Source organism: Anastrepha ludens, chromosome 4, assembly GCF_028408465.1.
Source record: "Anastrepha ludens isolate Willacy chromosome 4, idAnaLude1.1, whole genome shotgun sequence".
Classification (NCBI taxonomy): Eukaryota; Metazoa; Arthropoda; class Insecta; order Diptera; family Tephritidae; genus Anastrepha; species Anastrepha ludens.
Genome location: NC_071500.1, coordinates 59,977,950 through 60,000,000, shown reverse-complemented (window position 1 = coordinate 60,000,000; position 22,051 = coordinate 59,977,950). Strand labels below are relative to the sequence as shown.

Genomic DNA, 22,051 nt, shown 5'->3' with positions numbered 1-22,051 from the left:
TAAGCGTGTATCGTTCCAAACCTCCGAGTGTATTTCTGCCATGAAAAAGCTCCTCATAAAAATAAAGAATAAAAATATCTGCCGCTCGGAGTCGGCTTGAAACAGTAGGTCCCTCCGTTTGTGGAACAACATCTAAGACGCACGCCACAAACAGGAGGAGGAGCCCGGCCAAACACCCAAAAATGATGTACGTGCCAATTATATATGTATGTATATCTTTTCGTGTAAGCTTTCATGTCCCCAAAATAGTTTTAACTAAAGAGAGAAGTGCTAAAGTTGGCCTGATTGGCATATTTCGACATACTGGGATAAATCTATTTCACTCTCTTCTGTATGTTATGTATCACCCATACTGTCACAGAGAATACTTGCATGTATTCCTTAATTGCATACATGTGATCTTGCCCGAAACTGCACGTCTGCAAGTGCGCAAATATTATATGTCAGGTACTGCAAGCGAGCACCACTTCATTCATTGCTACGAGTGCTATCAGTTTATAAATTTTCCGACAAACAAACCGTTGGGTATTAATTAGGTACAAGTAAGAATTATGCATAAGCAGATATACATACATATGTACGTGCATATGAACCTACTTAATAATTTCCATACCTTATCAGCAGTTCATTTTTATTAGCGTTGATAACAGGTATATCTAACAAGTTTCATTAAATCATATTGCTTTAACTATTAGTAGAATTTATTCTGCCAAATTACAAAAGTTCTTTACTTACTTCATTTACTTTCATTTTCTAACGCTGCAATGTTGAAATGACTTTAACAATTTTTTTTTTTCCAAACGTATTATCCGTTAATCGGCGTATAGTACCACAAATCCTAATGTAATGTAATGTAATGTAAATCCTATAGTAAAGCCCAATAAACACGAGACCGCACACTGCGACGTAATGGGAAGGGAAGAAAAAGTATCAAAATCACATTCAAATTGTAAACAATCACGCACACATTTGTGTGAAATTGTAAAATAAATTATATTTAATAGTTTATAATGAATATACTTATATAATATTTTTTTCAAAACGAATAAATAAATATATCGTGAAGGTATTTAAATAAACATACATATACATAAGAGCTACTGGTAGAAATCAGAGTAGTTTAAGTGACGCAGTTGCAGGCAGAAGAGCTCAGCAGATACACTGATAGTTTCAGTGCACGCGCAGTAATGCGAGCATCCCAAAATATGAACACTGCATTCCCACGACAGTTGGCTCTACTTTACCGAACCACCCGGACTTATATCCAACCAAGTACTGTCACTTCAGCGGCATTCTCAAACATTTATGAAGAACGACTACTCTAAAGAGTGGGCAAGGCCTTAAAGCTTTAAAAGATGAATAATTTGTATGTAGCATTCATAAGAATTTAGAGTCAACAAAGAGAAAATTCCGTACATTTAACAGTTTTTCTTTGATTTATCTGAAACTGTGAATGGTGTTTATGGTGCCGATACTGTAACAGCTAATTATATGCCATTTTAGTTTCGTCGATTCAGTTTCGGCAGTGTTGATGTTAAAGATGCACCTCACACAGGCAGAAGCGTCGCCGAAAATGTCGATAAAATCACAGAAATAATCGAAGTTGACCGTTAGTAGTCATAGTAACGCCCAGGAGCTGAAGATCGAGCGCAAAAATAATGAATTTCTCCCTCCACAAATTAAATACTTACCTGATTAGTATTTTGTTGAGTATCAAGAATTTTTTAAAACTGCTTTGCCACCTGCGAAATAAACTTTGTTTTAACGTTTGGCATTTCTACAATGGAATAGGGTTCCAGGCTTCCTATACACCTTGCCTTAGTTTCTTGACATTTCTAATTTTTTTTTTTGCCCAATTTAAACTTAATATCGTTCCATGGATTTTCAATACAGTTAGGGCCGCGGCTTTGTGAATGAAATTTCTCTGAAGTTTCATTGAAAATCTAATTTTTCACCACTTTTTCTGTATGTTTACGGTCATTGTCATTCATGAATAACCAGCTTAGTGGCATAGACTCCTTAGAAATATGGCTCCATCGCATTTTTGGGAATATCAAGATGAGCAAATTGCAAATATTGCCATTTATTCTCACTAAGGTTCCAACTCCATTACAAGAAAATTATCCCCAAACATTTAAGTTACCCACATCGAGTTTTACGGTCTCGTTTTTTTTCACGACGAACAAAAATCAGGACTAATTTGAATTTTAGTTTCGTTCGTAAAAAGTATTATTTTCTAGAATTTTACTTTGCTTCTATGGGCATTTGCGAAAGACAAACGTGCTGTATGTACTTTACTTATGCATACCATATGTACATACTTGCATATGTATGTACTTGCATATCTAATGCATATGTTTGTACCCACAATCAATTTCTATGTATTTGTTCACCAACTCTTTACAAGGAAGGTAGTGTTAAATATTGTATACATATTTTTTTACGTTAAATTGTTTTTAACGACATCTGATTAGATTATCGAATTACCGGCCCTTAATTTTTATTACAGTTTAAAATCAAAAGGCAATTGGTCAATTCATAAGCCAGACATGAGTTATACAACTATTCATACATATGTATGTATGTAGATATCAAGATATGTATGTGTAAACATTTCGGCAAACCACAAATAATATTGAAATCAGATGGTGAGCAAGATGCACAAGAGTGAGCGTATACATACATGTATTTGTTTCAAACGTTGTTTGTTCGCGCAAGCGCCTAACAATATACACCATTCTCAAAAGTCGTCGGCAAGAAAGTGGAGTTTATTTTGAAATATTTGTTGATCATGATATATTTAATATATGTACATGTGTGTGAATGTGTGTATGTATATTTCAGTCACTAAATAGTTTTTTTGCATGCAGTGCTAAAATATTGACAATTAACCACTGGTGTAGGCAGCGCCATTGTCCTTCATCCCCGGGAATAAATAAAATATATGCACACACATTCATGTACATGTATACGCATTTAGGTGTTCTCTCCATTTGCGGTGTATCGCTCTTTTTTCAGCCCTTAGTCAAATAGCTTACATACTGTGCGCTCCTGTCTTCATCCGACGGCAGCAGCAGCAGGCAGGCCTCAGGATAGCGTTCCGTTTATTAAAAAATCCACCTTTGCGTAGCTGATTCCAGGATCTCAAATTTAGTTCCTTTAGAATTTCCGATTGCGTTCGTTTGTTGTCGGCAAATCACTTTAGTCAGCTTCTTCAGCGTCCGCTTGCAAAGCGACCAAATCAAATTACCAAATTCATAGCTGTACGCAGTAATAACTGAAGTATACTTTTGGGCGCGGCGGCCACAAATAAACGAATTTTCCATTAAGCGTCTGTTACTTATTGTAATGTGGGTGCAAATGTGTAGTTGTTTTTTTATAAAATAGTTTTATCAAAATATATTTCAAGAAACGTATTTAAATATTTAATGCGTTTTGTAAGTAGTTTGCAACAAAAAAGAAGAAAAACCGGAAAAATTGTAGTGCGGGTATAATAGAAAAATAACGAGAAAATAAAAAATTATAATTCTGCTGAGTACGGCATGAGTGAGGCATGTTGGCACGCTCAAAGTTCATTACACACATACAACAACAGAAACGCACAACAAACATTGTGGAAAATTTTTAGAAATTTTACAAGAAATATTGCATAGATCTAAGTGACATATCTCGAAGTCAGACGTCCTTTTGCCATTAAGCAACGAAATCAAAAACATTTAACTTCAATTAAACTCTAAAACTAGCCCACCATCATATAACCAACAGCCAACTACAGTCGACAGGACAAGAACAAAAGAGCAGTGTAAAATCACTTAAAAGCTACTCACATACATCAATCAACAACGACAAATGCAAAAAACATAAAAGTTGTGTACATTTTAATAACGGGTTACGCCTATTTTCTGTGCTGAAATTGTTTTACGCTTCGTCAGTATGCAAACTTAAGCAATAGTTAAGAAAACGAATTCTCTAACAAATTTTCATGTACAAAATATACATACATACATATATACATATGTACATAAAATAAAAGCTGAAACTCACAATTAATGTAACTTACTGGCATCTGCTACATACATATAATTAAGAGTATAATCAAACGCCGCTTTTCAGTGACATTGAGTTGAGCCCCTTTTTTGTTGTTTTTTTGTGAACCTTTTATGCACTGTGTGATTTAAACATTAAGATAAACTCGCAACAAATATTGGCCCAGAAAAACACCCAATAACTGTAGGCTATTCAATTGAACTCTGCGCATCAAAAACAAAAAAACAATACGAAAAATCCCACTATTGTACAAAGAAGACAAAAATCAAATAAAATAAAGTCTGCGATATGGGTGGTTGTGCTTCGAAAGATAAGAAGGATGCAGTGGTAGACGGCGATGCGGCTATCGCAGACAAGGTGGGGACCGCCGAAAATATAGAGGATGGTACAACTATCACAACTGAAGGCCCTTCGGCCAATGCGAATGGCGACGCGATCAACAACGAAGGGTGTGTATCATATTTCGTGTTGGCAAATATAGACTCGGCGAGTGATTTTAGCGAAGTGAATAATGAAAATACATGCATTTATTTTATAAATATTTGTTTGTATGTGCACATGCTCATGTGTGGTTGGCGGCTACATACGGTTTTTACATAATTTTTGTGCACAAGTTCGAATTTCGAATTTACATACATACTTACATATATATGTACATGCACATGCTACATATGTTAGTTTGTCAATTTTTGAACTAAATTGAAATCTGAAATGATTGCTTCATAAGTCTATTATATTCTAAAATTTAAAGTCTCCCCTGCCATCCCTCTTGCTTTGCTTGCAAGTGTGGTTGTGTACATATGTACATACATACATTCGCTCACATGTGAGGTGTCGGCGCGGAAACAACGCCCGCTAAAAGGCCTCTATTGAATTGCTTATTAGAATTGTCGGATGCAACAGTGAAATGAGTCACTTTACTGCCTTAATAATTTCGAAAAAAAATGGGTAGAGACAGTGAATTCCAGAACTGTCATGTACGTGTATACGCGAAAGTTCGTTTTGAATTGGGGTTACTTAAAATAATAGGAGAGAAAATAGATACACATCGTATTTTCCTCTTAACCGCCCTTATTTTGGACCGCATGCGTGACAACAAGTATTCACGTCATTAAATTGGTTTGAGGCAGGACAAAAGCCGGTCTCACATTTTGTGTATTCACATCTGCACTACACACTCCTTGTGTGCTTCTTGACCACTTGTACTCTACTCCAACAAGTTCTCACTTTGAAATTATTACGTAAATTTCTAAGTTCTTGAAAGCTGCCTTTGATATTTTTGAAATCGTTTTTACAACAAATGCTTCAAATAAAATATTTGATTTTAATAGTAGCATTAGTTAAATCTCATACAGAAGCCGATCAAATGCGCTGTCTTAGCAAAATTCGTCCTTTATTATACCGTACGGTGCGTGTAGAGCAGCATCCGGCACATGCCTGCTATACGGACTGGTGCAAGTAATTTACATACATACATACCTAAGTCCATATGTGTATATTTTAATTTGGCTAGATTCGTTTAAAAATGATAATATTTATTTTTCTATTTTATTTCTTTCAGAAAATTAAACATCATGGTTGACGCCGCTGTTATTGCTAAATTGGAAGAGGGTTACGCCAAGTTGGCTGCCTCTGACTCCAAGTCATTGTTGAAGAAGTACTTGACTAAAGAAGTTTTCGACAACTTGAAGAACAAGAAGACTCCAACTTTCGGTTCGTCTTTGCTGGATGTCATCCAATCTGGTTTGGCCAATCATGATTCCGGTGTCGGTATTTACGCTCCTGATGCTGAAGCTTATACTGTCTTCGCTGATCTGTTCGACCCCATCATTGAGGACTACCATGGTGGTTTCAAGAAGACCGATAAGCATCCACCAAAGGACTTTGGTGATGTAAGCACTTTCGGAAACTTGGACCCCAACAATGAATTCGTCATTTCCACCCGTGTACGTTGCGGTCGTTCCTTGGAAGGTTATCCTTTCAACCCATGTCTCACCGAAGCCCAGTACAAGGAAATGGAAGCTAAAGTTTCAAGCACTTTGTCTGGATTGGAGGGCGAATTGAAGGGCAAATTCTACCCATTGACTGGCATGGAGAAATCCGTTCAGCAACAATTGATAGATGATCACTTCTTGTTCAAGGAGGGAGATCGCTTCTTGCAAGCTGCCAACGCTTGCCGTTACTGGCCATCTGGACGTGGTATCTACCATAACGACAACAAGACTTTCCTGGTGTGGTGCAATGAGGAAGATCACTTGCGCATCATCTCCATGCAAATGGGTGGTGATTTGGGTGAAGTGTTCCGTCGTTTGACAAACGCTGTAAATGAAATTGAGAAGCGTATTCCTTTCAGTCACGATGACCGTTTGGGCTTCTTGACCTTCTGCCCCACCAATTTGGGTACCACCATCCGTGCCTCCGTGCACATTAAGCTGCCAAAATTGGCCGCCAACCTTGCCAAATTGGAGGAAGTTGCTGGCAAATATAACTTGCAAGTGCGCGGTACTCGTGGTGAACACACTGAAGCCGAAGGTGGTATCTATGATATCTCCAACAAGCGCCGCATGGGTCTCACTGAATACCAGGCCGTCAAAGAGATGTACGATGGCATCACTGAACTCATCAAGATCGAAAAGAGCATGTAAATTGCTACAATAGCAATGTAGCGTTATTTCGACTCACTAGTTTAGTATGTGTGTCGGAAAGTTCATTTGTAGTCAAACAGATGTTGTGTAGTTTAGTGTGTGTTAAGTGAAAATGGGTGGTGCGGCAATGACAGGTCCTGGCATTTTGAAAGAATACTGATTGAGAAGCTGCCCTTGCTGCCTGTAAATTCCCTGCGTGCGTAATGCCTTCCTGGAGAAGAAGAACCACAACATCGACAACAACACATGAAAACAATCTTATCCTTATAAAAAAAAAGCAAAAAAAAAACGGAACAAGACGTCAAATGTTTGGACTTTTTTGTGAAACTGGAAATAAAACACAAATATTTATAATTTTAAGTCTTAAGTTTATAAAAAGAATAAACATTAAAAAATAAAACTTAAAATAAAACTCTAAACTCAAGGGAGGTTTGTATGTGTGTGTACGGAAGGTATAGACTAAAATACAAGGGATTAAGGAAGAGGGAGAAGATCCTAAATTGTTAAAAGAAAAGTTCCAAAGTTAAGTGATACAAGGTTTTATACAATTCTGATGTTAAGCATAATATTAAATTCACGTTTTACGTGAAATGTCTGATAAAATCCGACAAATTGCATTACCGTGAAATTTCATATGTATCTGGCAGCAAAGAAGCACTCAGTTCACTCCGTGAAAACAACCGCGCAACATGCCAGCAACATTTTTTCACGCCTATTCAAGGCTCATTCATTAAATGTGGCTGCACTAGAGCAGCAACAATGTTTTGTACGTTTGATTGTCAAAGAAAAGTATTGGCAAAGTAAAAAAGAAAAAATTAATCCGCCTTTTTTCATTCTGGACTAACAGCCGCATGGACACGGTGAAAGAAAAAAAAACAAATCAGCTGTTTTAGCGATACCACCTACTTAAAATGTGCATGTCATTTAAAATTGAGCGAAACTGACAGCTCATTTGGGAGTGAATTGCCTGAGTTCGAATGCTCCGAATATATGGAATATATAGGTATAACGTCTTCACAAAGAGTGTAAGATTTAAATGTTCCTTATATTTTTTGTGCAAAAATACATACATACATTTATATATGTGTGGTAATTTGCTTAAAACCACTTGGCAACTTCTTACGTTCTGTCACAAAATTTCTGCAAAAATGCTAACGTTCCGTGCATTGTGCAGATGCAAAAGTAAAAAGACTCAAATGATTGTCAAAAAATGACTGCAGCTGAGATCACCTGATTCCAAAACGCTCTTTGTACTCGTACCAAAAGTCTAAAACATAACGTAAAAATGCGGCTATTTCGCAATAAAAAGTATTATAACTAAGAAATATATTTAAAATATTTGTTGTTGTCGATTTTCCAATCAAAGGTATTATTTTCTATTTATTTATTTTTTTTTGCCGATATTCTATTCCTTTTAGTATTAACATAATTCTAATTGTGCATAGAAACCCCGCCATTACGCTCAAACAAAAATATCAAGCTCTCACACCATCACTTGACTGTCGGTCAAACTCTCACCAAGTGTGCCTGTCAAAACATAAGAAGAATAAGAGAGCAATAGAAACCACAAAAAACAAAAAGTTATACGCAAATACACTCTTTCTTGCTACGACGTCTTCCCCATGAAACCGCTAAAAAAATGCATTTGGTGGCATTACCATATACGAGTATAAATTTGTGCTTTCACAATTTAACACTTGGCACTGCGGTTTCATTAGTTTGTTTAGCATAAGTATCAAAATATTGCCAAGCCATCCACTGAATTTTCACAATTAGTTTTGTTTGTTTTATATTGGAAAGGGAACTGGCGTCAGACTTATTAAAATTGCGAAAAATAAAGTAGCTATTTTTCGCCTTGGTATTCAGTTTTAAGGGGAACGTGTACATATAAAGTAAAGCAGTTAAGTGTTAGAAATAAAGTAAAGCAAGTGATGTTGACGTTAATTAAAAAATAATTGGCGCGTACACTTCTGTTAGGTGTTTGGTCGAGCTCCTCCTCCTATTTGTGGTGTGCATCTTGATGTTGTTCCACAAATGGAGGGACCTACAGTTTCAAGCCGACTCCGAACGGCAGATATTTTTATGAGGAGCTTTTTCATGGCAGAAATACACTCGGAGGTTTGCCATTGCCTGCCGAGGGGCGACCGCTATTAGAAAAATGTTTTTATTAATTTTGCTTTCACCGAGATTCGAACCAACGACCTCTCTGTGAATTCCGAATGGTAATCACGCACCAACCCATTCGGCTACGGCGGCCGCCGTTAATTAATAACTTTTATTTGACGGTGCAGTGATCGAACTCAGAAGAATTATTGTGAGAGATTTATTTGGATTTTAAAGTAAGAAAATGCGTACCAATATGTTAATTTACACTATTTTCATCTTTCCGCCAATTGCTAACACTTGGTGAACCACAGAGGGCTAATAATACAATTTGGAGTGAGCCTCAGAAAACTGGTATAACCTACTATTTGCAATGCCGCCAACTCTCTGAGTTCTTATAGGTTAACTTTTATTGTTTCAACTTTCGAATTTCTTTTGATGTTCCCGGCGTGTCTTAACACCATAGTTTTTAATATAAAGTTAATAATAGCATTGATAAGAACGATAACACAAAGGGTGTTGTTAGAGCATCAAAGAGAAGCAGCAAAAGTTGCCCTGTATGAACACGGTCTTATTAATACTCAGTAAGTGCTGTAATTTATGGTAGGTCGTTCCCAGTGCTGCCAAAACATGTTTATTTATTCCTCAATTTTGTATTTATGCTTCAATTTATATATATTATGCTCGGCCTTAACTAAATCAAGTTTAGTTCTTGGTCCTTGTGGACACAGGTGTTAAGTTCACATTGCACCATAAACTCATGCTTATGGTTCATTTTGAAGTTTTACGTTAAATTTTCCTCAGAGTACCATACAAATAATTTACCTTCTAAAACCCAAAACAATTCTATTTTGTTGTAAATCGCACTTTGGCTAAGTTTGGCCAGACTTTGCGTGCTTCTTTGGGTTATCCCGCTCAGTATCTGATTACGAAAGGGTTAGTTGTTCATAAACACAAAACCTTAATTTCGAATTTATGATGGTATAACGTGAACAAAATGATATGTACATACAAAAATTAGGTTTGGACATAAACCACTCATTCAGTGCTGCTAAGCCCTTATTAAGAACAAGCTACCTTGTATTTTGATCTACGGGAAAGTTTTAGACAATGTAACTATCAATTTCCAACACACTCACACTCTTTTACAATCACATTCCTATTTCTGCAAGTTGATCAACTTGTATCAAAACACACAGAAGTGTAGCTTTTATCAAAAATTGTGTTTAAATTTGTCTAAGCTGTAATTTTTTGTTAAATTTTTTTTTTCTTTGTGTGTAATTATCATTTAGGAGATTTACATTTTTTTTTATAGCTGGGAAATACTTTTCGTCTTTTCCTTGACTACAGTTGATTGAAAATCTTCTTCTTAGTCCCAACAAAAAAGTTGCACAGAATGGTCTGAAACTTTTTTTTTTTGCTGTCCAGCCGGTATATATTTTTACATATGTTTGAGGACACCTTAACTAATCGTAGTCTCTTTGCTTCATATTCTTAATAATGGCACCATTGTCGACCACATTTTTTGCTAAATACAACTCTGTTGATAGAATTGTTTTACACGATCTTTACTATTTAGGCGGCGTTACCACGTGTTGGTTAGTGTTCCACGTTTATTTTCGTGAATTTTATAAGATATTAGTTGATTTATTAGGGATTCAAGTAATGGCTACAAACGAGCAGTTAATACCAGCACTTGTGCTCGAGTATTTAAAGAAAAGGGACAAGAATTTGGCTAAAGTCTTTCAACAGAAAACAAATGCCGTATGTATTTGAAAGAAAACTTATAATCCGATGTATATGTAGGTTTGTACATGAATAATTGGTTTTCCAGGGTATTGTCGGCAAAGGTTTTCCTAAATTGGAACAAATAATCGAGAGTTACCAACAAAATAATAAGAAGAAGCTACCTATAATTAAACCAGGTGGTGAGAGCTCGAGTGGTGATGATAGTTCTTCGGATGAAGAGCAGGCTCCAGCACAACAGGGCAAAAAACCAACAGTCGCTTTAACAAATGGTAAAAGTAATGTAAAACAATCGAATGCAAAAGAGTCGAGTTCCGACGACAGTACTTCCGAAGAGGAAAGCTCACCACCAGTAAGCAAAAAACCAGAAGCAAAAGCTAAGAAAGACGAGTCGTCAAGTGAAGAGAGTTCTGAAGACGAGAAGCCCGCTGCTAAAAATACTGCTAACAAAACTTTACCACAAAAAAATTCTAAAAAGGTAAAATGCATTTTTATTCGTTTTGATGTGTTTATGTCCAACCACCCGATCTTTCCTTCCAGAGCTCTTCAAGCGACGATAGTTCCGACGACGAACCAAAGGCCAAAACACCAGCGAAACCTGCTAATGTAAAAGTGACAGAAAAGAAAAATCAAAATTCAAGTAGTGAAGAAGAGTCTGATAGCGAAGAGGAAAATAAAAAAGTAGCCGCCAAAACACCTTTGGTGAAGCAGGTTGCTAAGAAAGATGAATCGGAAGATAGCTCTGAAGACAGCGATAGTGAAGCAGAAGAGGCGAAAAACGTTAAAAAAATTGCACCTGCAAAAGGTGGCGCCAAGGAAAAAGAAGACTCAGATAGTTCATCTGAAGACAGTGAGGAAGATAAAAAACCAACGAAGGTGGCCCCAACTAAAACTGCTCCTGTAAAAGCTGCAAATTCTTCAGATTCTGACTCTGATTCTGACAGTGAAGACGAAAAGGCAACGGTTAAAAATACAAAGAAACCAATAGTAAAAGCTGCCGCTGTTGCCAAAAAACAAGAAGCATCTAGTGAAGATGATAGTTCCGATGAGCCATCCAAACCGGTAGTGAAAAAGGTAGCAGCAGCGAAGAATAAATCTAGTTCGGAAGACAGTTCCAGTGACGAAGACACACCTGCTGTTTTACCCACCGTTAAAAAAAATGTAGCTCCCGCTAAAACAGCCAAATCTAGCAGTTCTGAAGAGAGTTCATCGGAGGATGAAGCTCCGCCACAGAAAAAACCAGCACCAGCTAAAACTGTTGCGCCACTTAAAAAAAAAGAGTCGAGCTCTGAAGATTCGTCCTCAGAGGAAGAACCGCCAGCTAAAAAGCAGGCAGTAGGTGCTACGAAGGCAGTTGCTGTACCTAAGAAGGACGAGTCGTCAAGTGATGATAGCGATTCTGAAGATAGCGAAGATGAGAAAGCGAAGCCTAAACCAAAGGTTTTAGCTCCAGCAAAGAAAGACGAAAGCAGCTCTGATGATGATGATGACGAGGACGAAGTTGAGCAAAAAAAGAAGCCAAAGGTTGGTGAAAAGAGAAAATTTGATGAAGTTGCGACTGGACAAAATCAGCCTAATAAAAAGTATAGCAATTTTGTGAAGAGCGGTGAAGGCAAGGTACGTAGAAATACTATGGGTTACTTTACTATGTCAAATAGCTACCAAAATTAAAAAAAAAATGATAGTATGACCTACAATTTTGTATGATATGCTCGTTACTTAAACAGCCTAATTAATTGTAGTGTAAAAAATAGGAATAACCAATGCGACAAGATCTTACAAAAAGGAAATTTAGAGTTTGGTAAATTTTTTAAGTTGCATAGAATTTTTCCCATGTACGAGTACAGAATATATCTTGAGCTTAATAACAGAAATTGCTAAACCAGATTTTATAATATTTTCATTAGTTAAATATTTCAAATAAATCTCTGATTTCGAGTGATTTCTTTTTAATTTGTAATGCATTATTTAACATTTTAAAGCAACAAAATTTGGTTTCATCTACACCTCATTTTAATGGTAAAATTAACAAGCAGAAACAGCCAAATAGTGAAGTAAAGAAGAATACACCATTTAGGAGAGTTCGTGAGGAGGAAGTAGAAATAGATGAACGTATAAAAGATATGTCCTTCGAAGCAAAGGTAAGTGCCTCAAATGGTGATTATAAAGTGGGTGAAATGTACGACGAAGTTGTTCTTGTTGTAGTCTGCAGTTACCGTAAGCCACTGAAAATGGAATTCACAAATTATCAAAATCGGTATAAATTCATGCTTGAGGCACTTACTTATTTCATTTCGATGGATTTATGCCTTTGACATAAAATCTCAATATAATTATAATTTTGTATAATATTGTTTATGTTTGGAGATTTTAGCACTGAATTATTCAACAATAAAATAATTTGTGTTTCCTTTTTCATGTGCTGTTCCTCTATCGTCGGCTATTTCGCAAAAAACAAATTTGTCCGATTATAGAGTGAAGGTGGAGACTTTAAAAACAATAGAGGCGGTGGCGGTGGCGGACGCGGTCGCGGCGGCAAAGGAGGTAGAGGCGGCGGTGGTGGCGGAGATGGTAACAGCGGCTTCCATAAGTTTGGAGATAGAAAATCATTTGGAGGCTTTGAAAATGGCGGCGGACGAGGTGGTGGCCGTGGTGGCCGCGGCGGTTTTGGTGGCGATCGTGGCGACCGTGGTGGTCGTGGAGGTCGTGGAGGTGGAGGAGACCGCGGCCGGGGTGGATTTGGTGGAGGAGATCGAGGTCGGGGTGGATTTGGCGGAGGTGATCGAGGTCGGGGTGGGCGCGGCCGTGGCTCGGGACGTGGAAACTTTGGTGGTGCCAATAAACCCTTCAATAAGTCATTCGATTCATCATCCACACAAAATAAGAAAATCACATTTGATGATTAGACAAGATTAGTGCAACTTATTTTTTAAGAACACAACAACAATTTCGTTTACATTTCACCGACAATTTTGAATACGCATGTCTTGTATTTGTTACAAACGTTACGAAAATCTTAATTTTATTGCTTTACAGAAAAATGCATCTGGTTCATGGGGTGACCGAGCTAACAAAGATTTAAAACATACACGCGGAAAGTCGTTTAAACACGAAAAAACTAAGAAGAAACGTGGAAGTTATCGTGGGGGTCAAATTGACATGAGGATTAATTCTATAAAATTTGAATAACCAATTTTAAACTCGCTTCATACTTTGAGTTGATATAAATGCTAGTTAATATAAACTTTTAAGAGATTTAAGTATAAAGTAGTGTAAGTAAACTGAATACATCTGCATTGTACATAATTATACAATATTCATGTATGTATATGTATGTTATCGACGAGACAAGTGAATATTCTTGAAAAAATCAAAATGTCTTAGGTTCACAAATTTAAAAAATGTACAAAAGTGCACCCAATATATACGAGTACATATTTATAATCTATAGTTCTGTTCACATCTTGATGTTTTGTACCCATAGAACTTTCAAGGAAGAAGAAATTAGAGCGCAAAGTGAAATTTTATTTTGAGGCGAATTCGCAAGTTTTTACGGGATAAATATTGGCTTGCAACCAAGGTGAGTAGAGATTATTCTATTGGCCTCTGGTGACGATCCAGCATGCTTGTCCACCAGGCTTATATGTGTGCGTGTCGGGTGACACTCGTACTTGCTTCGTGTCACACATACTTGTTGTCGGCTTTTGCTTGATGAAAATCAAATGGCCTCTGGTGACGATACAGCATGCTTGACTGCGCTTTGTATGTGTTAGTGCAGTCGGGTGGCGTCGTGTCACACATACTTGTTGTCGGTAAAAATCAAAAATTTTAGATATTAGCGTCAAGCACCCGACACGCACACATATAAACCTGCTGGACAGCATGCTGGATCGTTACCAGAGGCCATATCATTCCTGAGTTGCAACAAATAAAAAGCGAATTCTGTTGAGTCCTCAAAAAGGTAGTTACTGGCTAATTTTCGCTGGAAAAGAAAGTGAACAGAGCTCATATTTGATCAATAATTTGTAAGTTAGTTTTGGCGCTTTCTTGAGTCAAAATAATTTATTAGAATAACTGTAAGTAGCATTTTAATTCTGAATGCATATTATACAAATATATATATGTGCAGAAGTGGACTTAAAAGATAAATTCTTTTAATTGATGCGATTTCAAAAGGACTAATCAAGCGCAATATAAAACCCTTCACTGCGGACTTGAAATGGAAGAGGAAAAGTAAGTTTTTATTTAATAACAATTACACAGTCCTGCGAGGGTGAGTTTCTAGAATGGCTGTACTTGTTTCTTGTAGTTTTTTATGGGTTGGGTATAACGTCTATTGGCGTAACTGAAACTGTTAATTTGAAAATGTCATAACTTTTTTTTTAAAAATCGTACAATAATTTAAAAAAATGGGTTTTAGAGCTAAAGAGTTGTACTATGCAACCTTTTCGTCAAAAATTGAAAAAAAAAAATTTCTATCCCAAAAAAAATTATCAAAAATGGCTAAAATGACCATTTTTTGACCTTTTAGGCTTCATTTACCAAAAATCCTGACGTGATGGAGCATTTTGAAGGTCAGATTCGTTTTCAGCGCATAAAAAACTACAAGAAACAAGTACAGCCATTCTAGAAACTGAAAAAAGTTAAATTTCGCAGGCCTGTGTTATTAATGGATTGTTGTGTACTTGGGGAAAGTAATGGATATCATCATCATTTATGTCAATGTGTGCCTGAAAAAATATTTCTGCTATTCATTCGCCACCCTCGTCCACCAGGCAAGTTTACTCCGGATTCATTACTTAGCAGCAACTAAGCGGTACCAAAGCAACAATGTCGACAAATCCATGACATCGTTGAAAGAGTAATAGATGTACTTAAAACTCAGTTTAATTGTTACAGTTAAAAGTTATAAAATTTATTAAGGTCGAATGACGGTGATGCCATGGCTATTGATGATGAGCCAACGGAATGGAATAGAATAATTAGAGGTTGGTACTTCTACCTAGTCTAGTTTTAATCGATAAATGAGATAATTGCAGTTCTTTAATAAAGCTGCGGAGAGTAGGTCGACGGCTATTTGATTTGAAGATTTAAGCAGAGCAATGATATGGAACATCATCAGGTCACACACTACAAATTAGAGGAGCTTGGCCAAACACAAAATAAAGGTTGCAATCGCTAAATATATATGTATATATTATATATACATAATGAATGTCATTTGAATTGAGGGTTGAAAGATGGTCGTATATACTACAAGTAGAAAAATACAATTGAGGATCTCTATCTGAAATAAAACTGGGACGGAAAAAATCAGCAAAGAGATTAGCTGCTTCTAAAGGGGAGTTAGTCGATTTTTTGTTCAGATAAAACCTCGACGGAGTACTAGAGTAAGATGTCTTTGAAATGAACCTCAATCTTCAAAAAGTCTTGGGACTCGATTTTATATTGGATTCGTAGCTTAAAACAAAATTTGCGTTACACAAAATTTTTCCAGGCAATTAAATTGATTAGCACAGACACACTATACTTAGCGAAGTCCTCGACCATCTGTGCGATCCTTCTGCAAAATGTGAAATACAGATGGCGCTCCAAGCAGTAAAGAAGGCGTTGTTCCTAAGCAATGACAGGTGGGCATTTCCATCCCTTAGGACTGGTAGCGGCAGGCTAATGACGTACCCTCCCAGGAATCAAATAGATTAAAGAAACCAACGCAAGACAAGTCTTCTCGAGGTCCTATGCTCCTGAGAGGAATAAACAAGGGGAAAAAATTGATAAGCATATTTCTTACCTATTGTCAGTAAATTAAAGCTCGCCAAAACTTCATCATGGGCACACTAAGCGTTGAATTTCTTTAGTGGGAACAGAGCTGAATTTATGAACCGGATTATATTGGGAAATGAATTTTCCTTTAATGGAAGCTGTCTAACAGTTAGTGGTACAAAATTAGTGCACCTTCGTTTAAGAATTCTAAGTTGTCACAATCGGCTGATGAGTCGGTCTTAAAGAAAAAGGAAGGGAAAAATGGACTCGAGGTGGACTACATCACGGGGGCGATGCGAACCTGTCCAGCACCTGCATTGACGATGGTTCTCGAGCTAGCTAACTTTCCAGCAGCCAGTCAAGCATTCCCTAGTTAAAGAGTAAGTGACCTCATCCAAGAACATGAAATTATTGAGCCTGCAGCTTCCGCTTCCCCAACTTCCCAGAGATGATATCACAAAATTTATTGTTTTTAAGAAGAGGTTCAGAATGGAACTGAATATTAAAGCAAAGTGGATAAACCCGATCTTTGGAAGGAAACTTTTAAGGGGTGCGCCCTGCACTGTCATACAGATGGCATAGGCGCTGGGATCTATGGTCCCAAAGCTATACCGACGGGTAGTTTTAAAAAGTAAACGCCGGAATGAGCGAAATAGCGAATATTCTGAACGACATTACGACTTCCTCAATGCTTTATCTTCCTTCGAGGTAAAATCCTCACTAGTCCTTGACTGCATAGAGAAACTCAATTTATTAGAATTCTCATGCATCTCAGGTATCTCAAAATGAGAACGCTAAGTTTCATTCTCACAAGTCATTGCAGCCATCTGCATAGGCACGGTATATGGCCCACCGCCTCCAGCCGTTTTTGTGATCAATTCCCGGAAACTCCAATACACCCTCTTCTCGAATGCGATACTATAGCGAGAAGAAGGGGTAGAGATCTCGGCTTGGTATGACCAGAAGAAAGTATGTGACAGCCCAATCCTGCTCCATCTCAAGTTTACTTAGGATAAGGTAGGATGAGGTATTGTGATGAGTACAGATGTCAATCCAATCAAATTTTTTCGAGTGCGCGTTTGTGATGATGCCGTGTAGTGATGTTAAATTCAATAGCTGATATCGGGAATCATATGAAGGTAATGGTTCTGAAAAGTTCAGCGGCCGTAAACTAAATTTTATAAAAATTTTTAGCATACGCTCAATTCTTTTTATGTGAGCGGCATGGAAAAGCCGTCAGCTAAACGGGTCCTTATAAATGCTGATAAATGCCTACAATTACGCCGAATAAAAGCCAATATAGTGTATGCATTCAAACTTCAATAATCTTTCTGGTTAGTGAATGTGAGATTACAGTCGAAAAATACTCTTAGGCCTTTAATAGATCCCGAAAAATGATATATAGGAATTACTTTTCTTGAAAAATATAAACGATTTCTTTCGCACCAAGAATAAACTTTGTTTCTGTCACCAAGAGAAGTAAGATCCTCAGCATAGTCCTGCTGGATAAATATAATGATATTCAATTTATGAAAGTGAACTAGAATGCTAAATAAGGTAATTTACTTAGCAATATTTTATAAGAGAAAACCTTCGAATAGGCCGTGTCGATGGCATCTACTTGATAGCCAGCCTTAAAGTTATCGATACAGTCCTCAGAAAAAATTGCAAGGTTAGACACTATGGACTTTCCAATAACAAAACCCTTCCGCCAAGGGCTTAAAACAAAGTGCACCTAGTCAAACGAAATTAAATAAACTTGCTCTATTAGCGATTGAACACAAATCAGCCTCAAATATGGATTTACGTGAGTTAATCGATTCATTTGCAAAAGTGAGGACCAGGAAAGGAGTTTTTTAATTATATTTATATACTTTTATATAGGTATATATGTATTTGTTTTTATTTTATTAACACATTAACTTTATTATTTCTAAGTCGTATACAATGTTGGCTATTATTCGTCGGAACAGTTCTGAACTTGCAGACCCGTATACTTTAAATTTATTTTTCACTATTCATGTTAAGTCTAGGTTATATACATAGATTTTATAAAAGGTTTGCACCTAGACATCATGGTCTTTTGTGCCCTCTATTTATCACAGTACCTCATCCGGACCCAGTTCCCTTATTAAACCTACCTCTGGCTACAATTGGTCAAGATGTCTTAACCATCTCTGCGCTATAGTGCTGCATTCCAGGAGAAGGTGCGTTGAAATTTCCTGAGATTCGTTGCAGAAACGACAAGAGTCCGTAGACCAAATCCCGATCATAGCCTCAGCTTATCTTTGGGGAAGGTTATGAGTTTTTTAAACCTCTTTTGGTTGTATCCTCCCAGTAAGGTTTTCGTCTGGCGTAGCGCCATGTGTGTTGCCCCATGTGTTATTGTCCTAGGTATACCCCTATGTCTTGGGATCCAAATTAGCCGGATGTAATTGTGCGTTCCTTGCAGATTAAGTTTCTTGATACACTCAATGACGAGTGAGCAAATCGCTCATTCTTGACATTTCTGTCCATGTTTATCTCCGCACAATGACATACATCTCCGCTGGAAGATGCTTGGAAAACTGCCCATCGGCACAGAGCGCTTGGTTCTGGGGCCGTAAATTCCATCGCCTATGCCTTCTGCGGTCTTCGACCTATCTGTGTACCAATGCAGGGTACAACACTCTTAGAGTTTCTTTTCAAATCCAAGTCTCCTCCAGTTTAGTTTATTGTTCAGTTCTATTCTGGACTTCTAGATCTCGGTTAGAGAATGCTTCATTTATCTGGAGATTTTCTTACGTGTGTTAAATTAATCGTATAGAAAAAACTCGAAAGGCCTTTATTCGGATCTACCTTTCAATCGCTGCACTGTTGTGGTTCGATCCTCCCATACCATGCAAAGTGTATGCTAATAAATTTAAAATCCCTGGAGATAAGGACACAAATACCGTCACTTTATTTGTTTTTGATATGATCAAGAATCCCCTAACATATTTATTTTAATACACCTTTAAGGGTTTTACGTCGCTTTGAATCTTTTCTTATTGACTCCGTAAAAATGGTGTATTCTTTAAATGCCCCTATCACAAGGGCTTTATTAATCTGTAACACTAATTCATAGACTAAATTAGCCAAAAGAACAAGCGTATACATATATTTATGAATATAATTTGACCGAACTTCTGCTCCGATTTTGGGTGTGGACTCCGACTAGCAGAATATTTTTATGCCATGCTTTTCCTTGCTAAAAATCCACTCGGAGATTTGCCATTGCCTGCCGAGGAGAGACTGTTAGTAGAAAATGCTTTTCTATAATTTACGGATGAATAAAATATGTCACTTATTTATATTGTATGAATGTCAGTTTGTCGAGAGCAAGGGAATGTAGCTTGTCTATTCTGAATTCATTCTGCACAAAGGTGCACCACCTAAGTCTGGCGAAAGCCTGGTAGCGGCAGAACACATGCTCTGTGTTATCCTCATCCTCTAAACAATATGTACACAGTAGATCGTCGATGCTGCCTATGGCGACCATATCTTGTTCCCATGAATTGTGCCTCGCAATTAGCCCTGTCAGGGCTCGTAGCTTATTCCTCCTCTAGCTGAGATGGAATTTTGTTGCCACGCTGGCAGGCCTTTTCAAGAATCATTTAACTGTTTTGCAGGTATCAGTGCTGTACCAACTGTTCGCATGAGATTTATTACTGATGTACTCATTGTTTCCACTATGCTTGGCCATAAAATTGGTTCCAGTTCAATTGGACTCTCACACGAAACACAGATCGCCAATTCCTCAGCCAGTTGATTGCCATGAACACCATATTGTCCCGGAATCCACTTAAAGTCAAGCGTATTCCACCTTGCAAAGGAGTTTAGTCTCATCTTAAATTTTGTCTCATCTCAATTTTTGAAAAGATGCGAGTGGTTGCTAGGGTTGCTTAGATTAGCTTGGCTGTCCCTACAGACCCTGATTTAAATCATTTCTTTGCTTAGTGAGGAACTTAATATTTCTCAAAGTTAATATTTGAGGATATCTCATATCACATTTCATGGAACTAACCATCTCAATCAGTAACAAATGCTTTAGAATTAGTGAGGAAAGTTCTCGTTCCCACGACAGTTGGTTCTATGTTACCGAAGCAACCCGGCAAGGACTGTCACTCCAGCAGCATTGCCTAAAAATGTATGGACAATGTACTATAACAACAACAACAACGTGGTAAATATTTTGAAGTATATGGGCATATTAGGCAGAGCTGTTGTCCAAAGTGCAGAAGTAATAATTTTGGAATCAATTTTCATACATATTCTATTACAACGCACAGCAACATTTCCAAATTGAAACTCATTTGTTCACCCTTTTATGGTTGACTTCCCTAAAACAAATATTCACTGTCGATAAACAAAAAAATGTAACAGTGGAGAGGTCGTTTTTGGTCATTTGCCAAAACACAAAGCCAATGAAACTTGTTCAGTTACTTTCGCTGAACGTCTTGACGACGCATGTGCATTGTATTTTTTGCTGAAATATGCCAATTTCGATGCTTGCGAGCAAATGGACAGTTTTGGACATTGCTGTAGCTGCTTTAAGTCTTTTGTTAAGTTTTTATTTATAAACCTTTTTCTCTCTTCTGCATTCGTAAATCGTAATAATTTCAATATATATTTTTTGATGAAAATTGGTCAGTGTTTAATGACGCCAATTGCTGTCGCATCCATCAAAGTACGAGCAGGTATGTGCAATGTGAAAATGTATGCACATATGTGTTCGAGTATATGTGTCTGTGTATGTCTAAGCCAAATTTGTAACAGTGATTTTAGCCATTAACTTGTAGCGAGGGAAACTAAATGCTCATAATGCTATCAGAAAAGCAAAAACATACCTGCACGAGTATATAAACAAAAGAAAAGTTGTAAGACGTGTTGAAAATCACCGTTTACATATCAAATATGTACATATGTACACACATACATAACATTGGATCGCTTGTGTTAATTTGTTGTACTAATATGTAAGTAATTTCATTCAATATGTTTGCAAATAAAAAAAATCTGGAGTGCAATTATGTTTGAGCAGCAGCAACTTTCTCATCATTCAACAAGTTGACAATAGAAATACAAACAATTTCATATGCAATTAATGTTTGCATGTGTATGTACATCTGCTTGTACTTGCATATCTATGCTGATGTCGATAAAGATATGTTTATACCGTTCATTCCTTCAGATATCTATGTATATGCACTTATGATATACTCGAGCATAAATATTTTAAATTCATATCTAACAGCTTAAAAGTTTTAAATAATTTATATTAATAGCCATGCATATACCTTCATACGTACATGGACACACGTGCTTATAAGCATTTTCATGCCCATTGTACATTCACATACATATATTGTGCACAAGCTTATGCAAAAACATATTAAATTAGTCGATAGTTATGTAACACCCGCCCCATTGTTAATCATCTTCATCACTTTCCTTTCTGAGTAACCCATTGAATAGTATTAAACTCACAAATTATGTACATCTGATTCGAAATCGATATGAATTATTTCGCTATGCATTTTATTTACGTGCCTTTCACATTGCTTTCCTGTGAGCTGCGCATCAGCATTACACATCTACATATGCATGTATGTAAGAAATCTCTTTTTTCGTTTTTCATAATTAATTCAATTATTAATAATTTGTATAGTTAATATGAACAATTTCGTCATTTTATTATTGTCTCATAGAGGAGCGCTTCGCAGTTG

The 22,051-nt window shown here is 36.9% G+C and overlaps 1 protein-coding gene across 4 annotated transcripts in view; it reads left to right on the top strand.

The window, feature by feature from the left end:
- Positions 1-13,672, top strand: part of LOC128862563 (arginine kinase 1) — an 86,923-nt gene extending 73,251 nt beyond the window's left edge. For 3 of the 4 annotated variants that reach the window (XM_054101264.1, XM_054101265.1, XM_054101266.1), the window contains one exon: positions 5,609-7,024. In XM_054101264.1, coding sequence (XP_053957239.1) covers positions 5,609-6,692 — 1,084 coding nt within the window. In that variant the 3' untranslated portion in view covers positions 6,693-7,024. Of the gene's footprint in view, positions 1-5,608; positions 7,025-10,940; positions 11,020-11,081; positions 12,159-13,015 lie in introns of those variants that run through there. The other variant, XM_054101267.1, reaches the window with a different exon arrangement.
- The last annotated feature ends 8,379 nt before the right edge of the window (positions 13,673-22,051 follow it).